The sequence below is a fragment of the Labrus bergylta genome, chromosome 8 (assembly GCF_963930695.1).
Source record: "Labrus bergylta chromosome 8, fLabBer1.1, whole genome shotgun sequence".
Classification (NCBI taxonomy): Eukaryota; Metazoa; Chordata; class Actinopteri; order Labriformes; family Labridae; genus Labrus; species Labrus bergylta.
Genome location: NC_089202.1, coordinates 11,093,864 through 11,119,502, shown reverse-complemented (window position 1 = coordinate 11,119,502; position 25,639 = coordinate 11,093,864). Strand labels below are relative to the sequence as shown.

At 39.1% G+C, this 25,639-nt stretch overlaps 3 protein-coding genes across 4 annotated transcripts; 2 read left to right on the top strand and 1 right to left on the bottom strand.

The window, feature by feature from the left end:
• The first annotated feature begins 322 nt into the window (after window positions 1-322).
• On the top strand, window positions 323-6,775 carry ecm1b (extracellular matrix protein 1b). Its single transcript, XM_065957853.1, has 11 exons — window positions 323-510; window positions 1,171-1,227; window positions 1,680-1,748; window positions 1,929-1,991; window positions 2,069-2,104; window positions 2,213-2,493; window positions 4,390-4,595; window positions 5,069-5,360; window positions 5,452-5,654; window positions 5,920-6,007; window positions 6,144-6,775. Exons 1-11 carry the CDS (start codon window positions 441-443, stop codon window positions 6,327-6,329), a joined length of 1,551 nt encoding a protein of 516 aa, XP_065813925.1. The 5' UTR covers window positions 323-440; the 3' UTR covers window positions 6,330-6,775.
• Window positions 6,776-7,843: 1,068 nt separating this feature from the next.
• On the top strand, window positions 7,844-21,862 carry LOC109990023 (phosphatidylinositol 4-phosphate 5-kinase type-1 alpha). Of its 2 annotated transcripts, XM_020641968.3 has the most exons (16): window positions 7,844-7,962; window positions 10,952-10,986; window positions 11,512-11,604; window positions 11,854-11,984; window positions 12,109-12,226; window positions 13,781-13,933; window positions 14,019-14,318; window positions 15,707-15,942; window positions 16,053-16,136; window positions 16,238-16,286; window positions 17,325-17,409; window positions 17,515-17,685; window positions 17,813-17,945; window positions 18,045-18,107; window positions 18,222-18,321; window positions 18,410-21,862. In XM_020641968.3, exons 1-16 carry the CDS (start codon window positions 7,917-7,919, stop codon window positions 18,410-18,412), a joined length of 1,800 nt encoding a protein of 599 aa, XP_020497624.1. In that variant the 5' UTR covers window positions 7,844-7,916; the 3' UTR covers window positions 18,413-21,862. The 2 variants fall into 2 exon arrangements, with proteins under 2 accessions (XP_020497624.1, XP_065814125.1); XM_065958053.1 differs by lacking the exon at window positions 18,410-21,862 and having other exon boundaries at window positions 18,222-18,399.
• A 97-nt stretch (window positions 21,863-21,959) lies between these two features.
• On the bottom strand, window positions 21,960-23,878 carry LOC109990005 (serum amyloid P-component-like). Its single transcript, XM_020641944.3, has 4 exons — window positions 23,471-23,878; window positions 22,902-22,959; window positions 22,634-22,736; window positions 21,960-22,544 (listed from the first exon to the last, which is right to left on the bottom strand). The coding sequence occupies exons 2-4, from the start codon at window positions 22,957-22,959 to the stop codon at window positions 22,034-22,036; spliced, it is 672 nt and encodes a 223-aa protein (XP_020497600.2). The 5' UTR covers window positions 23,471-23,878; the 3' UTR covers window positions 21,960-22,033.
• Between the last annotated feature and the right edge of the window lie 1,761 nt (window positions 23,879-25,639).

The following is a 25,639-nucleotide window of genomic DNA, read 5'->3' as shown; positions in this document are numbered from 1 at the left end:
ATAAAATACTTTTAATAACCTATGTTTTTCATTATGGATTGGTGCTGTGTTTGCCCAATAGTCTGGTTTAACAGTAGCCTAACTGTGAAAAAATAATTTAGTCCTACATAAAAACAAATATATAGTCTACAAGATGATAATTTCCCAGCACTCAGGATTAGAGCGAATCCTCTATGAGTCATGTTGAAAAAACTTTCCCTCCCTCCCCACAACAAGCATAAAATCTGTTGTCCCGGTAGCACAGACGGACAGCACGGCGGCGTCTGTTGGACCAATTACGGACTGCGTGAGCGTGTTCTCAGGGCGGCTCTGCTCTCTCTCACTCTCTCTCTCTCTCTCTCTCTCTCTCTCTCTCTCTCTCTCTCTCGGTCTTGCTCTCTTGTACGCCAGAACCAGCAGCAGCGGGACAAACATACCGGATACACTCTGACAGCTATACCATGGGGTCGTCCCGAGCTCTAGTCTGCTCCACCGCGTTTGTTTTGGTTATACTGAGCTCAGCGTCCAAAGGTAAGTTTGTTGTTCTACTTTGTTGTTCATGCCAAAAGTTGTTGTGTTTTCTTCTTGGCTGGTAGCCGGGCTCCATTTTTGTTCTGCTGAGCTCATGTAAGTGCGTTTATTTTGCCTGTAGTCTTACTAAGATGAATACAGAAATACACTCGTCTTCCGACGACTACCATCAATAGGCCTATAACTTTACAATTATTCACTTACACAATAAGTACAGTATGTAGACTATAACTATTCTTTTAGCTATATATCAGCGGATTTTTTATTTTATTGTATTGCACTACTTTACGACCTAATGTATGCGATTGTTAAAGATGGGAAAGATAAAGAAAATCAGCTCCACTTCAACAACATTGACATATAATGTGTGATTTAATGATGCAAAACATACTGCACTTCGTCTAAGGTTGATTTTTATGATACTAGGCTACTTGAAATTTAACTGACAGAAAAATGAAAAAAGTGCAGGACTTACTTAGAAAGAATCATTTTGCCCAAAGGTTGTTGCTATTATTAATACCTACTCAACTAATGGTATACTTGTTTTCAACAATGGCCTTCTTCCTGCATCATTTGTGCATTAAAAGAAAAATGTGAACAGTTGCATAACTTTTTCTGGCTTTTTGCCCTCTCTTTCTCTTTATGTGTACAATTTTCCAGATGAGCACATGATTGAGCAGCGTGAGGTCACCTTTGACCTTGACAAAATCATGCAAGGTGAGTGTATTCACATACCAGTGCAGTATCTCTGCAGGGACCAATTAGAAGCTCAGATGTACACAGTGGCATTTAGCCAACTCTTACTACTTCAAGAGGGAGTCAGAACACGGGTGTGAGGCTCCCCTAATTTTTCTCACACATGAAGCTCAGTTTGAAGTTCATGGGATGTTCTTCATTTTAAAATGCCTCTGTATTGTTAGAGCTCTTTATGGAGCTTTCCAAAGTCTGGAAGAATAATATTGAGGATGTTTTGCAGTCTAATCTGATAATAAACAGAACTAAAAGAAAATTCTGTTTAGACCATGTGTCAGACTCTGTCAGCATGACTGATTACATTTTAATTGACACATAAAGTTCAAGTATAGTTGCGTAACAACAAGCTCCTGCATAGAGTACACAAGTCAAGTCTAGTGTAAATTGTTGCTTAAAGATATCCATGTGTGTTTCAGAGATACAACAATCCGAAGAGTTCATGTTGCAGTCAGAGGTGGACTTGTCAGACCTCCTTGATCCCATGGGTACTGTTCATCTCTTTACATATGTTTGTAAACTTTTTAAATAACTGCATAACTGGGTGTTCACTTGAAACCTTTCTCATTTTCAACACCCTGCCTAAACTTGCTTTTGTCTGGCAAATAATCAATGCTACAACCAAAGTTGTCCTAACCATCATGTTGGTTGTTCCTCTGTTTGTAAAGAGTTCCCCATCGAGCAGGTGAAAGTGTCTGTACCCGAACAGCACGATGTCCTGAGAGAGAGAGGTAGGCTGTAATTAAGTAGCAATGATATGAAGATCAACACTTGAACAGTAATATTTAACACAATTTTATTCTGTCAGGGAGTTCCAGACCAGGAAGCTTGACACCAAGAGGACGTTAGTATATGTTTCCTGTCTTTATCTTGAGTTGTATTTTCCTCATCTGTGCCACCTTTCACTGTAATAGGGATTATTTACAGAATGATTTCTGTCCTCTCCTCTTAGGACGACCGAGTTTTGGACCTCGTTCCTTCGGGGGTCCTCCAATACTTGACTATCGCGTTCAGTTCCCTCTAGGCCGTCCGACTTCTGACAATCTCCAAGCCATCTGTCACCATGGAGACCTTCGTCCCCGCTACCCAATCTCTTACTTCCCTGACTCTGGTTTTGGCCAGCAGAGGAGAAGAGCCAGTGCCGTCAACAGGGCAGAGTCTTGGTTCAGCATGTGCTGCAAAGGGAACCAGACGTGGGAGAGAGAAGTGACACTGTGTTGCGCCACACAGGCAGTAAGTTTTTGCAACATCTTGTACTGCCAATTCAGCATTTTTTCACTCTAAATAATGGTATGATACTCAGTGTGTTCTTACTTTGATTTCTCTTGGTTTATCCCCCTTTGTTATCTTGTTATGTATAAACAGGGAGGGATCATGCCTCTATGTCTAAGTCTGTCTTGCATCTTATCATGCATACTACTACATCCATGTGTTTGTGGACATTTGGACCTTTAAATTTTCATTTACCTCGACTGGTGCAGTGATTATGTTTTTTTTACTATTTCATTCACTTATTGACTGCTGACTCCTCACTCATACGATGGGATCAAAGTCATTTTCTTCAGTTTTTAATCCTGTGTCCCAAGCGACATTGTTAATGTTAGACACATTGTATGTGGTGATCATGTTGTTGATTGTAATATAAATGGTAGTTAGTGAACACCAGTTCTCCTACAGCCAGGGAACAGAAGAACATGAGTTTTCATCCATTGTTGTGCCTAAGTTAAGTGGATAATAACATATCGGGAAGCTTAGGGAAACAATCTGCAGATGCTCCAGTTCAAACATGACCACCTTTGTGACACTCTGACAGTGTAAGCTTCAAGTTGTCTCCCCTTCATACCTCTACTCTCATGCAAAATCACTAAACATGCAGCATGGCCTCATTGCCCTGCATTAACTGATTCAATTCTATATGCCTCCAAATGTACCCGGTATAGTGCACTTTCTAGATGAGGGTGTCTTTTGCAGTAACTTCTCATTAGTCTCAAATAGGGATGTGTCATTTACAACAATTTCATCATTATTGTGATATAAGCATTTTCAATGAACACATCAGAATAGTCTCCATTTATAGCAATATATGAAAACCAATATTTTATGTATACAAGCAAAGCCTTCTCTTCTATTTATTCTGTAGTTCTTGTTATGACTAAAATATACTAAATTGGGGAGGAGCCATTATAAGCCCTCCTCGGGTTTCTTACCTCACCAGCTCAAGTTTTTCTTCCCTCTTTCCGTATGAAAGTTGTATTTTATGTGTTGGACTACTGTGTGTCTTTTGTGAAAAAGAAAACTGCATGGGCAATTTACCTTTGGAATGGAGACCTGTGGTTAATGGACATGCCTCGACTCTGTTTAGGGTTAGGGTTACCCTTTCTATTCTGCATTTAGATTAATTCATCTCGCTCCTAGCTACTTGGATTAACTTGAGCTAATTTAGTGGTATAAAAAAGTGCACTTTAATTTTTGTTTATTTATCGCCCTTCATGACGTTATCACAATACTGAAGAATTTGATCGCATATCATGTTTTCCTCAAATCTTTCAGGACTAGTCCCAACACGATTAAAGTGACATTGAAACACATTAAATTGTTCTAATGTCAAAAAATAATTATCCACTTAATGCTTCATGTGGAGGAATGCTCTCAGAGAACTCATATATTTGAAAGTTTCTGTAACTTTATATATACGTTGTAACTTGATTGCTGCGACTGTTATGAAGTAGGCTTTATATCATGTACTCATACCAAACACAGTGTTTATTATATAACCTGAGTATGAAACATTCTCCACATTGCTGAGATGATGGTACTTGCGATTTCTAAACAAAGTAGAAGCCCTTGGGCGATTAGAGTAGATAAGCATGTTGAATACAGCCCAGCCTAACAGACGTAACAGACAGGCCTTGGCGTCGCTTCAGGAGCTGTCTGAGGGCAAACAACAAACCTGTCTCATATTATTACAGGAATAAAGCCTTACTAAAGTATTACTGAATCGTTATGCCTTCCTCTTAATATGTTTGTTTTCAGTTTCCACTCAGGGAATGACCATATGCAGTCAGACGTTTGGCAAGTATTATTTCATACACCTAACTGTCGCTTCTGTGTTTCTGTGCCTTACTACAGTGGGAGCTGTCAGTTGAATCTTTCTGTGCAGAAGACTCATCAGTAAAGGACCGTCTTTATGACTGCTGCAGACTAAGAGGCAGTGACAGACTGAAGTGCTTCAACAACGACGCTCCAAATCCTGACTACAAGCCAACGGAGGAGCTGCCCGTGCCAGAACTTCCTTCCACTGACAGCTTCAACTTTGACCCCGACACTTGTCAGAGGTATGCAGGGAAATTGAATGAGCAGCAATAAAGAAGATGTCATTTGAGTTAAGTAGCATCACTAAGAAACCAAAATGTTTAAAATTCCAGTAAAAATAGAGGTTCTACTTTTCTCTTTGGCTCACCATCAAACTAAAAATTAAATATACGCCAAAAACAAAGCCAGAGGTCTGTTTCTTAAGCCACTTTTAATTTTTGAAGGGTATAAAAATATGTCTTGCAAATTCTTTGTTTTTCTTACTGTTCTAAACTGAACTGAGCAAAAACGGTTCTGACTAACAATTAATGCTTGTGTTTTCAATGTCTGAAATAATTTGTTTCTCTGTCATAAACTATCAACTCAAAATAAACAAGTCAATGTGCCCAAATATATTTACTCCATACGTATTTGTCAGCCTTTTAAGGATTTATACCTTTAGTTAGGACTTAGCCTAACGAGACAGGTTTTTGACATTATGTCTCATACGTTGCAGGTCAGTAATGACTCCGTATAGTGCCAGAGGAAACAGAAGACAGAAGATGAAAAAACCATCTACGACGTCCCGAAAAGTTGACATCAACTTCCCTCCTGGACGGCCCACAATGCATGTCATTGAATCACTGTGCCAAAACTACAAGCTACGTCCACTCTATAATGTCAAGTGCCTGCCAGGTTCAGGGTATGAGTTAGTTGCTCGCCAAGCAAAGACCATTAATCGTGTAGAAAAGGGATTCAAACAGTGCTGCAAACAGAAACGGAATACTCTCAACTGTTTTGATCAGAAGGTGAAGCAAGAAACCTACAACAACATTCATATTTTTTTCATATTCAGCAATTTGAGGTTCTCATCACTTTTCTCCTTTTGTGTTTTATTAGTGGCGTGAAGAGCTTGACAAGTTTTGCTTGGGTGAGAACGGTGAACAGGTGGATTTTCACTGTTGTTCCACAGGGGGCGAGGCCAATGATCGATACAGCTGTTTCCAAAATGCTTCTCCCGACCCTCATTTTAATATGACTTCGGCCACCGAAGAGGTCACACTGCAAAACATCTGTGACACCCACAAAATCATCAAGAAGAAGTAAGACATAACATCATACATCTGTCAGTTATTCTATCAACCTTATCACTTTCTTCTTCTCAAATGCTCTGTTTTTGTGTTTGTGCTTTTTCTGTTTTTTTTAAAGTCACATCCAAGAAAACTTAACTTACCTCAAGCAGCTGAATCTCATCTTATATATGCTGCAAACTTTTATTTAAAGAATGCTCTGTTTTATTTATGGATTATCTGTAGAATCTGTGAAGAATGCACTGTTAGAAACTAGTAACAATGTCACTGTGTTTAGGTACCCGGTTGGTTTTCCTCTCAAGAACTTTGTGCAAAAATGCTGCCCCCTGGCTGAAAAAGAGAAAAGCAGTTGTTTTGATCAAAGGGTGAGTTAAAAAAAGGAGCGGGTCTGTACCAAATCTGATTAGATGACAAACTCTGAATGTAATAGTTTAAAATTGTTATTTTTCTAAATTATACTATTCTCTTCCCTCTGGTCTGGTTCCATCTCAATGGAATCAGCTTAAGGAACTGTCAGGGAATCTGTGTTCATCAAAGAAGCCGTCCCCCCCAGCTGTCCGACGTTGTTGCCGCAAGCCTTCTTCACAAGACGCTCCAGAGTGTGTCTCGAATATTCTCATGGATGCCATCACCAAAGCTTCGAGTGCCTTACGTCAAAAGAAGAGGAAGAGATGCCCTCTCTCTTAAACCTGTGACCTCTCCCTGCTGACCCCTCTGGCACTGAGCCATTCAGGCAAAATGGCAAGGTAGCAGCAGACATGAGCTCCAATCACTGAAGAGGAACAATTGTCTTTGCACAAATCCTATTTAGAGGTCTGTAAGAATATTCAAAATGTGGACCCAGCTCTCTCTATATTTACTACTGCCAGTGTTACATGCATACTTTCATCACATGACAATCATTGTTGTCACAAAAATACATTTATAAAGGAACAGGAATGTTGCTAAATTCTTAGATTGTAAAAAAGAACGGTCTCTGTACCACTGTTTTTAACAGACTGCTCTTTATACTTTTGATATCAAATACATTTTTTTGATTTATTTGGAGCTGCAAGTTCTGTTTTCTTCCTTTTGTATGGTTTGTGACTAAGAACAAATCTACACAGCTCTAATAAAAATGTCTTTTAATTCAACTTTTGTGTGGTTTACTGTCTTCTTGCACGCAGCACCTTTGTGGTCTGTTTAACAACTGGGTTTGGCAGCATTAAAATGTGTTGAACACAAGTAAGTTAATTTAATATAATGACAACTTATCACTAAGGTGGATACTGAATGACATTAATTCCAAAACACCACTTAAAGATTACCTCAAATCTTTTTTTTTTATATCAAGCCATCATTTTGTTGTCACCAAAGAGTTATCAGTCATAACAACAAGTTTGGATTTTCACGTTTGCATTTGTGTTGGCCTGATGTTCACTTTCTTGTCAATCGTAACCCTTTGCAGTGATTCATCTGTGTAAAGAACATTCTTCGATTAACATTAACAGCATGGAAATATCACAGATTTACAGTATAATGTTACTTTGGACAAAGACATTGCAAAGATTGAGAAAATAGATTTAAATACATTTAATTTTAAAAAAATGTGTAAACTGCATAAACATGGCTTGCTTGCAACACACAATTTTTAAACTAAGTATCATTACAACATAAAAACATGTATTTTATTTGTACTATATTTACTTATCATCAATTTTGTTCCATCACATTATACCACACTAATATCTTCGGGTTTTGCCTAAATATGTCACTTTCTGTTAAGCTATAATGTTAGGTCCCTTACTATATCTTATATCTGTTTTGGGGCTGCTGCATCAGCTGAAATATAAACATTGTTTTCTTTTATTTATTTCTATTGTCAGTGAGATGGTTGTGTGTTACTGGCTGTACTGTAAAGAAATTGCTCCTCTGGGATGAAAGATGATATCGTGTTGATAGACAACGGCGTTTTTTTATTAATATGATTTATTATTAATATTTATTTATTATTAATATTAATTATTATTATTATTAATAATAATAATAATAATAATAATAATAATGATATGATTTATATTATTATTTATATTTGTTCGCCCTGATGAGAAAAGTGGATTTAAAGAAAATATCTGTTAATTTCACAAACTGAATGGAAATGGATGGTTCGACGGCACCCTGACTGGAGCTGTTCCACTTCAGTCCGCTGGGGGCGCTGTGGCGCTTCTACGACATGACGGTCAGAATTAAATTGTGGGCTCTGCGCTGCTTGTGATGTGAACAAGCCGAACCATAATGGCGACTGCTGGAACAGCAGACTCGGGATCTACAGCCCCGACAGGTATCTCTTTACTAACTATTATCCCCTTGCTGACTCTAACTGAATGCTCAAACATACATTTCTTGACTTTTGATGCGGTGAAAATGTTTTAGTTCGTCGACTCAGGCTTTACCAAGTCCATGTTAGCCAGTTGGCTAGTTAGCATCGAGGCATTCAACCCAACAAATGAAACAAGCAATGGTTAGCTTGTTTACTGCATGGTTGATAAAGCTATGTAAATCTTAGTTTATCTGGTTAATCAAACGAATGATTAATCAGGGAGCCGCTAGTGTTCATAAAGAACTACATATTCGGATAAATAGTTTAATTAAATAGTTCTTGGCACCGCCTTGGCTTAATTGTGTTGTTATGTAGCCGCTCGGTTGTTTCCCTTGTTTCTATGCTGATCAGCCTGATCAATAAGAGGTTCAACAAATATCTGGATTACTCGAGGATTGAGGGGGATCGTTAAGTGGCTGTCGTTTAACATTTTTAATTCTATCAATGTGAAACTACAGCGTTACACCCCACCTCTCCTTATGTCTTATTTCTGTCTGTGGTTAAGTTTATCCACTTTACATTAAGTATCTTAAATAACTTTCCTGTGATTGACTTTCTACATCCTTCACGACACAGGCTTGTTATTTCTCTGTGGTTCATGAAGTGGAGTACATATCCCAGTGATGGATAGTGGGACAATCTCTCCAGTTTCAGATCTGTGCTTTGCTTTGTTTCTGTTTTCAGCGTTGTGGGCAGTACAAGTGCTTCCAAGAGGTTTCTTATTTTCTGAGGATTGGACAGATGATGGCCATGCTGCATTTTGCTAATCCTGTTAGTTGTGCGTCTCTGTGCGTAGAGGAGTTGCTCTTCCCATTGCAGCCACCCATTCTGAATCAGTGAATAAAAATAGTGGCTTCAAAGCACTCTTGTCGCTCCCACATGGCCGAGAGCCCTCCACTGTACAAATACAGCCTTCTGTCAAACACACACTCTCTCTTACTCACAGAGACTGGAGTGACAGTAACATAATGTGGTATCCGTACTTGGCCTTATTGGCCTTGTTTCCTTCTCAGGGAAAGAACCGGTGTATTTATGGAGGATTCATGGGCAGAAAATTATGTTAGTAGAGTGCATGTCCCATATTATTGTCTTGTGCAGGCCGCAGGCTACATGAACATAACAAGGTTGGCAGGGAGTTGTTTAGTATACAGAGAGGAACAGATGGTTTGCCCATTGTTGTATGGCCTGTCACTGACAAGCTCAAGTCATTGTTAAGTAATTGGCTAGGGTTGAGTATTTCTTATCCCCATCCTGCTGCCAAGACTGTCTTCACAGAAAAAAAAAATACAATACACTGTGTTGATTGAAATGAAGACTGCAGTTAACACTTATTTGTATTAGCCATTAATCTGACAATTATGATTGACATTTTGTCCATACAGTGTAAATTAGGTAAACAATGCCTGATTTTTTCCCCCCCCCAGAGCCCAGGACATCCTTTTCTTCTTGTTATATCCCACAATTTGTCTGAACCCCTCTTGCACTTTCACTTTTAAAAAGAAAAGAAGCAAACAAGGACTTTTGCACTATTTTAAGCTTAAATACGACTAAAATGATTATTTGTTTGTAAAAAAATCATTGCTGACTGATATTCTTATTGCATTTGAGCTGTAGATGCAACACCTTTTATTTTACCTAATACGCTCGACATTTTTTTAATGATGTTCGGTGTTGCTCATATAGGAAGTGAGGCTGGTTAGGCTGATCATGTCCTGCTCCACAGATATTAGGACTCGGTTCTGGAGAAGAGCATTACAGCGAGGTACTCGCATGGGTGTGCGTGAGTGTTTCCGTGTGCGTGAGCAGAAACTGCATGAGTAGTGATGATATACTGTGTGGCTTTACATAAGAAGGGGGATGTGGGCAGAATGTTGCTCATTGTTTCCTGGATGATTGCTGTGCGTGTCCTGAGAAGATGCATGGCATTCAGTGGTTCTGCCTTTATTAATAGCACTCCCTTCTTTCTCGGGTTGAAGTGTGCACTCGCTGTCTGGATTGAATCTGTTGGTCATAGCATATTTCTCACACACAGGATCATTACTACAGGTGAACAATCTACCCAGGATCCTTTTGTGTATATTGACCTGAGGCACTGCAGCATTGGATACATGTTGCCATTGGTTACAGGCTAGAGGTTCTTGCACAGTGGGTGAGATAGTAGGTTTAAACAGCAAGTTTATGTAAGGAGACAGAATACCAGGTTGAGTTTTATTTTATCATCACTGTGTGCCCTTTTACAAAACGACTGTGTGCAGCTGCTGTTATCATGCTAACCCAGGAGCACAGACTCATGTGTCCGGGTCATATATTACAATTTAATTTCATTATACTTTCAGAGGTCTTGGCATGCTTATGACTCAAACCTTTAAAATGTGTTACTTCACCACACACGGCTCTTATGCTGATCAGCTGAGTTTTCTGAATGGCACAATGGGCTCTTATGTAGGCATATAGGACTAAATGAAAAATAGAAGCAAAGTTAAAGTGAAACACAAAGTAGGCTGTGTTTTTGAAAGGAGGCGGTGTGGAGTGCAAAACCATCCGCAGGGACCTGATGAATCTGGAGCAGCCTGCTCAGGGGAGAAGTAGTTCCAGTTCACAGTAAGCTGGTGTATTGGGGACACTCAGTAACTGTGTCCACATTTAGGCCTGCTGCACATCCACATCAACCTCATCGTCATCAACCAGTACTCCAAATAGTCCTTCTAATTAACCAGCAGAGAGATTCTAACACATTCTTCCATGTTTAAGGTTGCCAACTCCAAGTCTGTAAAATGATTTCAAGCAGCCAATTCACTCTTGACTGCCAACAAAGGTGTCATGGAGTTGAGTCCAAACAAGGGAGCCAGCAATTCCTTGAGACCTTGTTTTGTTCTCTTCAAACTTCTCAGAGATATGTTTCTTTCTTGTTGCGTTTTGAAACCATTTTAACTCCCTTTTGTCTTTTTAGGGACCAGTGGAATTCGAAAAATGGCCCCTCAAGAGGTGAGGACATCAGTTATTGTATCACTAAGTAGATGAAACACCTCCATGTGTCGCACTTATTCAAATAATGTAAATGTTGATTGTGTTAGGCCTGGGGAGGGAAGACGAAAAGGTTCAGAGTTTATGGTTGTAAGGCCACAGAGTAAAAATCAGATGGAAAAACAAATAGAATACTTGTTGTAAGTAGAGGGAATTGAGTTATCAAATAGGCTGGGGCTGTAAGTAAAAACAAAATAATGTAAAACTATGAAGTCCTTGCAGTTATGTACTAAACAAAGGTAACACTTTTAGGTATTTGTCACACAAGGACAAATAAACTGATATTGCTCTCACTCCCTTCCTATGCTTCATAGGTTGACCCTTACTGAGAGGTTAGCAACTTGTCAGCTGGTTTGATATGACTTGATACGGCTGTCATGTGAAGATGTTTATCCCAATGGAGCTGCAAGCTGAAATACAGCCAGCTATTTGTCTCCTGTATTCACAAGCATAAACACATTTCTTTCTCTCGGCCCCTCTCCTCAGATGCCTGGATCCTCAGGCACCACGCAGAGTATGAAGAAGACCATCGGACACCGGGGCGTTGAGACCACCACAGGAGAGACCACCTATAAAAAGGTTAGCTTCATGTTTTGGGGTTGGGAGCTGTGCTGGGTGGTCAGGGACCCCAGTGTTGTTGTTGCTTTTTTTTTTTTTTTTACTCACACAGCACTGAACTGGGAGGTGAAAAGGTGTTTGGTGTTTAAATTCTAAAATTAGTTTGGGAATTCCTCTCACTAGACACCTAAAAATAGTGACTGAAACAGAGGAAGTCACAGGAATGAAATGTTCCATTAATTACTATCTTTGCTTCTCTGACCTCTCTAGACCACGTCATCTGCCCTAAAAGGTGCCATCATGCTGGGCATCGCTCACACAGTCGGCAGCTTAAGCCAGAAGGCAGAAAGGGATGTTCTAATGCAGGACTTTGTGGTGGTGGAAAGCATCTTCTTCCCAAGGTGAGTAACACAAGTCTTATTTGAACAAAATGTGTTGTATTTGTGGGGTGTTTGTTGTTGTTGTTGTTTATTATCTGGTGTTTAATCCTCTTTCTGTCTCTTCTGTCGTTCCCTCATTTTTCAGCGAGGGCAGTAACCTGACCCCGGCCCATCACTACAGTGACTTCCGCTTCAAGACTTATGCTCCTATTGCCTTCCGTTACTTCAGAGAACTCTTTGGCATCCGTCCAGACGACTACCTGGTCAGTATTTACTCCACACACACTCTACTGTCAAGAAACTGTCATTGACAAGGAATGGCTCTTGTTACGGTCTAAGCCTAATGTTGTAGTGTTTCTTCTGTTGAGGGCTTTAGTCCAGGAATTTTATACTCCATCTAAATTTTGAAGCTTTACAGTTTTGGCAATCTTATTGTCATGGAAGAAATAGCCTGGTGCCTGATTCTTCTTAACTGTGAGCAGCTGATTGCAAGAGCATTTAAAAAAAACACAATGTTTTGTTTCAAACATGCTTCTTTCAATTAGGGCTGGGCAATAAATCAAGTGTTTAAGATTTTTCAATATATTTTCCAAAGAGATGTAGGGTCAGACGGTATTGTTTGTATCGATATAGTTTATATTGCGTTAAATAAAGTTATAAGTTCCACTAGCAGAGCCGCCAGTTCAGCTTTTTCTCCTCTCACTGTCTGTACCTCTTCACCCTGCTCCGCCTCTCTCCCTCTCTGAGCAAAACAGAAAAATCACCTGAATAACAAAATACACAGCTGTGTGTATTTTGTTATTCAGGAAAAGTTATTTCAGGAGCATTTTAATTCAATATTATTCTTTGTTTCACCAATGGTTATTTATGTTTTTTTGTCATGTTGACATTGTGCAGCTGGCTATTTGATAAAAGGGCCTCAGTGACATCGGCCATGTAGATTAGAACTGACTTCATTGATAATTATTTGCAGGAAAAAAAACAAACATATATGCAGTATATTTTTATATATATGTGTATGTATGTCTACCGTAAAATCCGGTATAAAAGACGCACCCTGTTTTGAAGGTCTCTTAAAGAGAAAAAAAAGTTTAAACTGTTTTCCTGCGTGACGATTTATATTGTGTTAAGTGATGTCTACAACGTGCAGTTTCTGTACAGCTGTGTCATTCTTTTAGTTCCGTCTGTTTTCATTTTCGGGAGTTTGCACTCCTACTAGCTACAGTACGATAGTTGAGCTCTCAGCCTGCAGGTAGAGTTGTGAGACACAGACTCCTAGCTTGCGAGTCGCGCTGCCCGACTCCGCTGGTCACTCTTTAACTTTAATATAGGACTCTTTCAATCAAAAGAGTGCTCCACAAGGTTTATTTACAGAACAATATACCACTGTTTTCTGTAAATGCATGATTATGACCCTCGTAAGGGAGAAAAGATGTGAAAAAAGTCGCACAGCCAGCCTGGTCTGGGTCTGTTGTCTTTCCCAGCACAGCATGCACTCGGCTTTCAATACACAATGAATGGGGATGTGTTTTTAATCATGTCAGGTCGCAGTGATAGGGGCTGCTTCACCTGCTGTAATGGCGGCGCATGTTTCAGTATTTTATACTGGTATATTGGTTGCACCGGTGTATAAGACGCAGCCAACTTCTAAGACGAAAAAATAAGTATTAAAAGTGCGTCTTTTATACCGGATTTTACGGTATATAGATATATATCTATCGTGTGTCATCCTTCAGCAAAAATAGAAAGATTTTTGGTGCTTATCGCCCAGCCCTACTTTTAACTAAGTGCTAATGCAGACTCCTCTTTTCTTCCAGTACTCTCTGTGTAACGAGCCGTTGATTGAGCTGTCTAACCCCGGGGCCAGTGGATCCCTCTTCTACGTGTCAAGCGATGACGAGTTCATCATCAAGACTGTTCAACACAAAGAGGCCGAGTTCCTCCAAAAACTTCTGCCTGGTTACTTTATGGTGAGCCTGATAAAAGCTTACATGGTGTGGTGATCTCATACTTTCTTTTTCAGATTTCTAATCTGTTATCTTCCCTTTCCACCAGAATATAAACCAAAACAAACGCACCCTGCTACCCAAGTTCTATGGACTCTATTGCGTTCAGGCAGGGGGCAAGAATATCCGTATTGTAGTGATGAATAATCTCCTGCCTCGGATCATCCCCATGCACCTCAAATACGACCTGAAGGGCTCCACGTATAAAAGACGAGCTTCCCTTAAGGAGAGAGAAAAGGCGGTTCCAATTCACAAAGACCTGGACTTTATCCAGGACCTGCCTGACGGCCTGCTGCTGGAAGCAGAAAACTACAATGCCCTGTGCAAGACCATCCAGAGAGACTGCCTGGTGAGTCCCAGAGATAATTGTTTTCATCCACTGACAGATTTTTATTCAAGTATTGTGTTTTTAAACCAAACTGGACTCATCCTGAACAGGATGTGTTATCATTGTGGCCTTTCAGAAAACAAACTTTGTTCAGAATTTTTCTAATCAAATAGATTCACAGATTTTTTGAACATCAAGACTTTCATTATGAGCCCACAAATATATTCCCCAACAAATCAAAGCCAGTTTATGTCCAAAGTTTTTTTTATTAATGTCACTTTTAAGTTATCACAAAATAAAAGATTGATAGCAAGTATGAGGTTTCATTTTCACCAGTAATGTATTGGATGTGTTATATTATGTGGGCTAGACAAGTCTAATGTAAATCCAAACCTTTTATGGGATATCAGTTGTTAGTTTTGTTTGTTTTAAAGCATGTGTAATGTTTTATTCATGTCCCGACTAGATTATTAAGGATTGCTAGAAAGTGATTTTGAATTGTTTAATATGGAGCTCCATCACTGAAGGATCATCAACAAGTCCAGGTTTAAAGACATGACTCAAGCTTGCATGACACTGCAAGCTGATACTTTGTTTACTTTGAGGGAAGATCCCTTTTCAAAGGATGATCGAGACTGACTGCATTAACCAATCTCAGTAAACACAGCACGCCTTGATAGTAGTGTAGTGTTGGTTCAGTTATGGAAGCAAAACAACTCATAAACAACACATCATTTATTCATCAAGTCTCTCTTTCAGTTAGAGACTAATCCCTCTCTCTAATTGCTTTGTTCTCAGTTATACTATTCCAGGCTACCTACGTTTACGCCAGAGTGGTATGAGGAATCAATTGACCAACTCCCATGTTTTATCTTCTCTGGTTTCACATTAAGCATGACCACTCTATGTCCATTTGTTATTTTGATTGTGTGGCGTCTACCATTGTGCAAGCTAATTGATGCTGTCTGCTTGGCTGTTCTTACTTGTGCAATAATGTGGTAAGTGGAAGAGTTGTCATCATGAATATCATAATCTTTTTGATTCTTTTTTTGTGTAGGATGTGAAATATTTTACCACCATATACCTGTTGCTACACTGTGTTTATATGGTATGGTCAAATCTAATTTATAACTAAAACATTCAATATAACATGTTTTAACTATATATAAAATGAACTAAAGAAAAACATTTAGATTGTACTTCTTTTAATCAAACCACCACTAGGCGGTTACAGGTTGGGTAAAATCTACAGGTTTCAGAGGGTGAAGGTTCTGGTCGTTGCTCTCCTTGAATATCACATCAAGCAAAAAAACAAAGAACCTTTCTAATACTGCCTCTGAATCTCTCTGTGGTCTTGATTATCTTCATCTATTGGGTCACATCAACTCATTTCTTGTGTTTGTATCCAGCTCCTGCAGAGCTTCAAGATCATGGATTACAGTTTGCTGATGGGCATCCACAACATGGACCAGGCAAGTCGGGAGCGAGAGCGTGGTGTGGGCAATTCGGGGGACAGCGGGGGTTCAGAGGGAGCAGTGACCCCCGATCAGCGCAGACCACAAACCCAGAAAAGCCTTTACTGCACAGCCATGGAGTCCATTCAGGGGGAGGCTCGGGGGAAGGGGGCTTTGGATTCTGAAGACCAGTAAGTCTTAACACTTGGCTAGCAAGGAGCGGAGCTGAATTTGTAGTTTTCTTGTGTAATTGCGACATGAACATGTAATTTTTTGAAACATTCTTTATCTGTACTTTCAGCATGGGTGGTATTCCATCTCGTAATACTAAAGGAGAAAGATTACTTATCTACATTGGTATCATTGACATTCTCCAGTCCTACAGGTTTGTGTCTCAGTTTAAAGAAACAGTCATTCTTAATCATGAGCGACCTTCCTCTTTAACGTTAACCTTTTACATTTCTTTATGTCTTATTATTTATTCAGGTTTATTAAGAAGTTGGAGCACTCCTGGAAGGCCTTGGTTCATGACGGGGTAAGAGCCTGCAGTCAAGATATTCTAAAAAGATAAACAGGGCAGGTATTGTAAAGCACTGAAACTGAGTAAAACGGTTTCCATCAGTCGGTGATCTAATAAAACAATAGGCAGACACATAATGGACAAAATGTCTTAAAGCTCTCTTATTATTATTTAATATCAAGCAAAACAGTGGAAAAGTAAATGTAGTTTTCCACGGTGGGGATCCTTTGTCTTCGATGTTTGTCAACAAAATATCTTTGAGTTTCTGACTCGTCTAAATACATCACCTTTGACCCAAGCACCTTTGAGAGGGGCATGTTTCACTAGTTAATGGTGGAGTCAGTAGCATTGATCGTTGCAGCTTGTAAACACAACATTTAAACTGGCCCCCTCCTCCTGGGCTCATGGAGCTCATGTAACCAGAAACACAGACTCACTGCAGGATGTGGTGTGTATTTGTACTGTAACTGCACTGCAAGTTAGTACAAGCCAACCACCGGTGTCTGTCGACTTGAAATCAGACCAACTCCATGTCCGCGGGGTTAAAGCCAACTCGAAGTTCATCCTCTATTCGGAACAAGCTTTATCTGCTTGGCGTTTTGCCTCATAACGATCATATATTTTCTCTTCTTTGCTGCTACGTCCAATCCCTGAATTGTATCCAGTCCTAAACTCACCTGCGTGCTGTCATGGACTGGGGGACACACACCAACGCCCCAAACAGAAACATTGTGCATCAAACAAAACAAAACATCAAATTACAGGCAGAAGAGAAGGTCTACAGTCACCACCACACATGTATGGAGGCCTATAAGTGTTGATTGAGCGGCATTACTTTTGTGTTGGTCTATATTTAATTTTTTATGAAAAGTTCCTGACTCTATCTTTAACTTGACTATTGGCATGAATGGAACTAGAAAATCAATCAATAAGAAACATAATATGTTAAAATTAAATAATTCTACATTTTCTGTGAGACGGTTTAAGTGGATATAGTCATGAGGAATGTAGATTGTGTCAGCTTTTAACGGCCCTGGTTCTTTCCTCTATCAGGACACAGTTTCAGTTCACAGACCTGGCTTCTATGCAGACCGTTTCCAGCAGTTCATGTGCAACACAGTGTTCAAGAAAATTCCACGTAAGTAATCAAGCAAGTGTATTTTTCAATGGTTAATAAAATTCCCAAAGGCAAAAAAAAGTCCTCCCAATCTTTATTCAACTTTTCCACTGTTGTTACCTTTAGTCAAACCATCACCATCTAAGAAGAGTCGTGGTGGAGGTCAGGGGGGTCTTAGGAGAGCCCCCACCCTTGGAGGTCCTACTCCACTCTCCCACGCAACAGGACAGTCATACATGGACTCCAGACTAGTCTACCACAGCCACTTTAAAAGCACAGACTCCGAAACAGACAGCGGTAAGAACTGAGTCATAACAACATACACATTAATACAGCTTAAACCACAATGACACTCTGAGATTGGAAACACTGGGGGCTGAATAGGAAGTGATTCTGTTTGGGGTTTTTTCTTGTGGGCTTTTAGGGGTGCCGTCGGGCAGACCAGATCTGGTTCCTAGGACCCCTCCGCTGGTAGAAAATGCTGCTGACTGTGAGGCCAACCTGTCCACCTCATCATTAGGCAGCGCAGGAGTTGCCACCGGCTCCCCTCCCCTACGGTAACAATAAACATGACTTTAAATCAACCATCTCACTTTACTCACTCAACTTTTTATATACTTTTTATTTTCTTTACTGAATCTTATTTTTCTCTGCAGGTCTGTTGGGGTGGAAGTGCACAAATCAGCAAACACAGACCTTGACCAGGGTTCTTCTCACAGGTACAGAAGACAATAACAACTAAAGCCTCATTAGGTTATAAAGTAAATATATATTTTTGATTTGATCTTGCTTGTGTCAGTAACCCTGTCTTATTTACTTTTTTTTCTCCTCAGTTTTGGGGCCGAAGGTGCCGCAGATAATTCAGGCAACCTGTCCGGAAATGAAGACGTAGTTTCACTCTCAGACATCATCCCTGAGACCAACATCTGTTTTGTAAGAATTCTTATTTTGCACACCTCCTTAAAACACCCAGTGTATTCATGAAACCATTTTAAAGCTGACTCTTGTTTCATTTTCATAGTAAAAAAAAAAAAAAGACGCAGTGCCATGGCAAGGCAAAGATGTGGACGTAGATGAGATGGACGGTAAGGACGCCCATCCAACACGGACCCTCCGCTGCACCTCTGTTGTTCTCTCACCCGTAAAGTAAATACAGGGATGTCTGGACGAGGCAGCGAGTTGCAGTAGAGGTTCTGACAATGAAGAACAGTGTGTGGTAGGCCCTGGCTGTTAACACTGTCACTGTGCGCACACATTTACCCCCCAATGACCTAACGCCCAATTGTTTTGATACATGACCTGAAAAGGGCTCGCAGCTCTGAATTGGCAGCTCTTTAGTAGCTCTAGCATCAAAACATTTAAGACATATGTGAACAACATGAAGGATGCTGCGATGACATCACAGACAAAAACATGAATAGTGTATTGTACACAAAGCTTCATTCACCAGTGAATGGTGAAGGCGGTCAAATTCTCCATGGAATGTCGGTCATCCTTTTTTTTTCGCAGTATGGAGTGATAAAGCAGGAACACACACACGAGCACATGAAGGGAAAAGCCTGTCTTAGTAGTAGACGTGAATATTTCCCAGAGTGTTCATGCACAGCCTAAGTGGGTTCACTCTAGTGTTTCTGTGACCACACATCCATTTCCAGTCAGCACTCCTCATGGCCAGGAGTACTCCGAGTTAGCAGGGCTCGTTTTTCAAATCAACACGTGCTGCTGTCAACTCTGCAATCATGAATACTTTTTTTTTTTTTTGTGGGGCTGATTGTGGATGTACAGTATTTAGTCTGAAACAGCAGAAGGATGGGTTGAAACGCCTGTATGGTCCTTTTTATTTCATGTGTGTGTCCTAAGTTATTCAGCTGGAGGTCACAGCGGTGCTACAGAGCTCGGGCTAGATCTGGCAACCGCTGAATGTACATTACGTTGTCTTTCATATACAGAATGTGTCTTATTGTTAACATGGCAGTCAACAGACCACATTTGTACAACCCCTGAAAAATCTCCCCCTCTGATGTGACCATATGTGCTCAACTCTATGAATGAACACAAGGAGAGGAGCAGTGCTGGCCATGTATGAATTCTGCCTGTTCAGCTAATGTATAATGTTCAGCTTCTGACATTTGTCCGTGCCTTACATGTCAGTCCCTTCCCTAACACGTTACATATAACTGATTGTATTTTTTTAAAAGGTCGGTGTTTTAGTTTGAAAGAGAAACCTGCCTTATCACTACAGCTGCAGTCAACAAACTGCCATCTATATGTCTGGAACAACCATCCAGGGGTCAGACTTTTCAAATCATTTCAGATTGTATGCAAACACAAGAGGTGTAAACCATAAGTTCCATAATGATGCGGTATTATATTAAGTTTTGTACAAAAAACTCTTTGATATCACAAAGTCACATTGCTATTTCCATAAGATTTAACACAGTACTCAACTTTGTGATCCATATGAGCCAATATCAGAGGCCCATTAGATTCAATCAGGTGTATCTTTTTCAACTTGGTAATAATTTCATTTTCAGAGCTTTTACAAACATTTATTTGTAAAATAATCTATTTTTCTTTTGATAAATAGTACAAAAAAAAATCCTTAATTTATCACACTCGACCTGCCATTTTTGAACTTCAGAGTAAGATACATGTAACTTAAAGATGACACTAAGGATCATTTGTATGACATACAATTTGACTTTGTATGGATGATGGATTGAGTCTCTGTGGTTTGAGAGCTCAGCTACCCTGACATAAAAAATCTAGACTATTCTTTGTCCCGTATAAAGGATTTCTGCTGGCTACAGAAATGACAGTTGCCACCATCCACTCCAGGACCAACATAGCTGGTGTGTACAAGTGTGCACAAGCTGAAGGTTACGCTTTTGACAAGTGTGTACAACTATTTTTCCTTTGTCTTCAATGTAGTCTTAAACAGCTTTTATTCCTCTGTTCATAAAAAATGCCTTCTTTTGTTGCATGTGAATCTTTATTGTTAAAGGCACTAAACAAGTTACTGAGGTGGCTGTCAGAAAGCTTCTTTTTTTAATTTAACGTCTGAGATTTTGATACAGTAATTTTTTAAAATACTGTAGCAGAACTACACGTCTTAGACATCAACTCATACTGTGCAATGTACCGCCGTTTATGTTTGTAAGGCGCATGTGGTCCGTGCAGCAGAGAGGGAGAAGGGGAAATGTGAGCTGTGAATTTTAAAAGAATGAAAACCACTCATGTTCATCCATGCACAGTTGAGGATTTAGGACCGAGCCTTTTTTGTATTCGAAGCCAGTCGTGGCACCAAAGAGAAAAGTAGAAAGTTCCTGCAAAAGTTCAGGATCCAAGTGACAATGAAATGAGACACTCCAGGACGCCTGCTTTGACATGTATTGTTGTGTATGGTAATAACACTGGGATGTCCTGTGTTTCTTTTTCCCCCCTTTTAATAATTTCATGTCTGATAAGCTGTCTGACATCAACCTAGTCCCGGTCAATATTAATGAATCATCATCAGAGAATTGGTTTACACTGTGGCCTGAGACATTTCAAGATGAAAACTCCACATTCCTGTGAAATTCAAGTAAAATTTACTACAAACATTGAAACTCTTAGAACCCACTATTGACCAACTTGGTATAAACTTGATATTAATTATTTCTTGTATATGCTGAAATGTAAAATACTGACTATTTGAACACATTTGATGGTTGAGTGTGAAACAGCCACCAAAGAAAACATTCAGAGAAACATGCTCTCGATTATAAGATTATATTTGTAACACCTGGATTTTGGTGTGATTACGATCATTTTCTTTGAATGGGTGGTGCTGTGTAATTGCTGGATGCAAACCAGTTCTGTCGCAGTTGTTTTGTACTACACCATGGCACAAGAAAAACATCATCATCCTACGGTGCTTTAAAGGGCGACACACTCCGTGTAGACACTACAATGTATTTGAAGTAATGCAATATGAACCACAATCTGCAACCTTTGAGCTCTTAGAAAGATATTTATTAACATTGTTGATTGCTGCAGACTGAAATAATACAAGTCGTATTATTTACTATAGCTGATAGTACACAATCTGTATACTGACAGAAGGATGTCTGAAACTTTATAGCGCGAGTTGCCCATGAAGGGGGACTATTTGACAACTTCGCATTTTATATTTCATGTTTAGATTGTGATATGATACAGTAGATTTTCTCCATGACGATTCTGGGTTGTTAATCTCCCACGCTTTTTTCTACATGAATGTTTCACACGGCTTACAAGCCAACATTGCTGGTTATCCTATATGCTCCAATTACTATATTTTTACGGTGTATAAAATGTGTATATGTACATAGGAGTCACGGAAATGCCTTCTCATGCAATATGTGCTGCCTGTCCCTCCTGCCATGTTTCAGTTATGTGGTGGTGATGTTTTCATGTCTTATTTTAAAGGATTAAACATATTTTCTAAATCGTAGTTTTGGCTTCTTTATGTGTTTTATGTTCATTGTTTGTAATGGTGTATTTTCACAGAAGTGAATACTCAAGGGTCTGAAGACATTGTAATCATCTGTAGAAAACATATCAAGTGCTTGATAGTGCAACCTGCAACAAATGATTTGTGATTCAATAACTGTGTAACACTGTGTTACATAACTTCCCTTTCTTCTTCCACAAAAATATCCCCTGATATTTCCAACTCCAGGGATCTCCAATTGAACACATTTCCTGGGGTGAACTGTGCATCCGCCACATAGCGTTTGATCTCAGCATTGGACAGTACATAGTCCCACATATGGAGTTTAGTTATCATACCAAGGAAAGACTGACTTGCATCAAAACCTCCGCCGTAGGAGTCTTGCTCTTGCCCAAGGATGGTGATGGGAGCTCCAGTGATTGGCCCGGTTTTGATGAACCTCTTGATGGTTTGCTTTCCGTCCACCCACAGCTGAGCCAGGCCGTTGTCAGAGCGCCAGGTGGAGCATATAGAGTGCCAGGTGTTTGGCGGGAATGACAGAGACAGGAAGTCCATGCCTCCGTCCAGAGCATATATACTGATGACGTCTTTTGAATTGCTCTTAAAGAGGACAAAGTCATTGCTGAACGATGGTGTGGCCAAGGAGAAGAGACCGTAGTTCCTGGAGAGATCGGTGATGAATCTGAACAGATGTGTCAGCTGTTAGAAACTGGGATAAGCAATATTTCCAATCATAAAAAAGGTCATCTGATGGCACTGCCAGTTAGTTACCTGAAACAGACAGTCACAGAGTCAAACTTGGTTTTTGAGGTCAAAAGTTTCACGTGATCTGTGCTAGTCTCTCTCGGGAACACGAGAACTTTGCCTGATAGATCTGCACAAGAGAAACTAAATCAGCATAGTTTTTACAAGAGAACAGTGAGCAAAAAACTGACTACAAGATATAAAATCTTGTTATTAAAAACAAACAGAAGCAATGCATCCTTATCTTTTTAATGTTACAATGTTAACACAATCTGGTGTATTAAGTTTGAAATACCTTGGGGTGTTGCAAAACATGTTGCAAACATCACCATCAGCAGTACGACTGTCTTCATCTGAGATTGTTTTAAAAAAGAAGATGGAGTGATTCAAAGTGAAATAGTATCATCTTTTCTGCTTGGTTTTTTTTTTTTGCATCACAAGCAGTTTTAAGTGACATTTTTTTACATTACTCTTACAAAGGACAAACAAATGTCTTTTTTTTGTTTTTCCAATGCAGATAAGAAAAAGAATTCCTACAAACAAACAAACAAAATCAGATTTATCTTCATTTTCATTACACACATTTCAAATACTAAGATGACGAAAATCTTATCAAGCATATAACCTGAAGTGCAAAACCAGGAAAGTCCAGAGTGTCTTGTGTAAGCATAATGAATATAAATATTAGGGGATAGATAACTTTTGAAGATATCATTTATAAATGTACAGTATATGTACAGGCTTTTAAAATTCCTTGTTTATTCTAAAAGGTACATTTACACAAAATGACAAAAATAACATTAAAAGAGATCTGGTGCAAATATTCAAATATAACAAATTCTAGATTAACAGAATTTTGTTTACCTTGTAACTTGGCTGTCGGCTTGTTGGGAGGAATACAGGCCTACTCAGGTTTCAGGTTGTCTGGACTGCTTTTATTTCAGAGACATAGAAATCCTGTCAACACATTGGACCAGGGATGGGCAACTTTGGTCACAGCAAGGGCCACATTCATTTAATTCTCACTGCCAGGGGGCCAAATTGTAGGATACAAAAAACGATTACAGTCAATAATGTCTCAAATTTAACTCAACATATACCAGTGATCAAATATTATTATGGACCTATTTCTGGTTTTCACTATTTCATGGCATATTTTGTCATGTTTTCTTCATGTTTCCAATTAATTGATATGTCAAAATTGACCTGAGGGCCACATTGAGGGTTGATGGGGGCCGCATGTGGCCCCCGGGTTGCTAGTTGCCCAACCCTGCATTGGACTATGGACTATTTCCCAACTATATTTTCAAAATAATTGATAAATGGCATAACATTTCCAGACGATCAACGTGCATGACTATTTGTTTTGCCCTTCTAGAAATAGACAACTTTTTGACGGTGCTGTATTTATTTTTTTTGTTTTTTGTTTGTGTGTTTTTCCATACTTGGTAGTGCCCCATTCAACGTGTCCTATTATTTCACCGTGAAATTTTGGCATGTAACGCACCCCAGTAATCGATGGGGTGGCTGATCCACTAAGACACTGCTTCTACCCAAGCTTCTTTTCATAAAAACATATTTAAATGAAAGCAAGCAAGGTAATATTAAATGATAATATTGTATTTTTGCATTAGCCTGGTTTTAACATTACCCTTGGAGCGGATTGTATTCCACCAGTAGTAACCATAGGTGGTAAAAAAAACATTTATTTCCAGCAATGTGTATGTAATATGTAACAAACAACATTACCCATAATACTAGAGGAACTAACCCCCAAAAAGGCTTTAGTTTTCAAGATACCCCTACCTGAGGTAGAACAAAGCACAACCATATTTTTTCATAACTTCAACATGTCTAGTTTATGAAACTGATGGTTGTATAAAAATATTTTACTGCAAAATAACTTTTTTTGGATGTTTTATGCATCTTACCAAAAAACTAAAATATGTCAAATTAGGGCTGCTCCAAAAGGGACAGCTCTAGCCTATCACAGATAGTTATTAGTTACAATTAAGCAATGTTTTTATCAATACCATTTTAATTTTTTTAAATTTTCACACTTAAACAAACATGTAGTTTAGGCGGAAATTGAAAATTTGGTACAATGGGGCCCTGTGGATGTGTATGTGGGAGGAGGTGGCCACAAACAATAGATTAAGACTTAACAACAAGACACAATATAATTGTATTCTATAATATATATATATATATATATATATATATATATATATATATATAATTAAAAAATGTATAGTTATTCCTAATACATTTTGTCTCATATTTTCTATCTTACATATATCATTTATATGATGACACTTGGAGTCAACTCGCTGCCTTCAGTTATATTGTCACCTATGACATTGTTCCTATTTCATTGTAAAAAATTAAAGCATTGTCTTGCCATCAGTTGTGCTATTTGTAAATCATCCATACAGCCTGTTGTAGTTTTTTAAAGCAATTCAGTCATATAAAGATGGTGTGTAGTCACCATATCTCCTGCTTCTAAGAAGAGCCCTAGTTACTCCAGAGGATACACTGGATGAAGGGATAGTTTTTATAATACCCTAAGTATGATAAAGTGTAAAAAAAAAAAGCTACAATAGCTATTTTTGTTGAATGATTTATCAGGCAACCAATGGAGCTGGGATACAAAACAATTCTTATGATGGCGTAAATCTGTGTGAGGTGAATTAGGAAAATAATCATGCAAACATGTTTATAAGAAACTTCTTTATACACTTATTTTACCTCATTATATGTAATGACATTTATTTTAAATGCTAATTACAAAGGATGATCTCCACTTAAGACAAAATGACTGTGAACCTGAGAGCTTAACACTGTGCAACTAAAAACCTCTGTGTCACACTAAGCATCCCCTGGGGACAAAGTTTTACCTCTTTACCACCACAATTGCTGCAGAAAATTACCATCAACAAAGTCAACCAACCAAACAAAGATAACATAACCCAATCAAGACAACAGAACCAAATCAAAGAAACCACAAACAAATACAGACTACAAAACTGTATA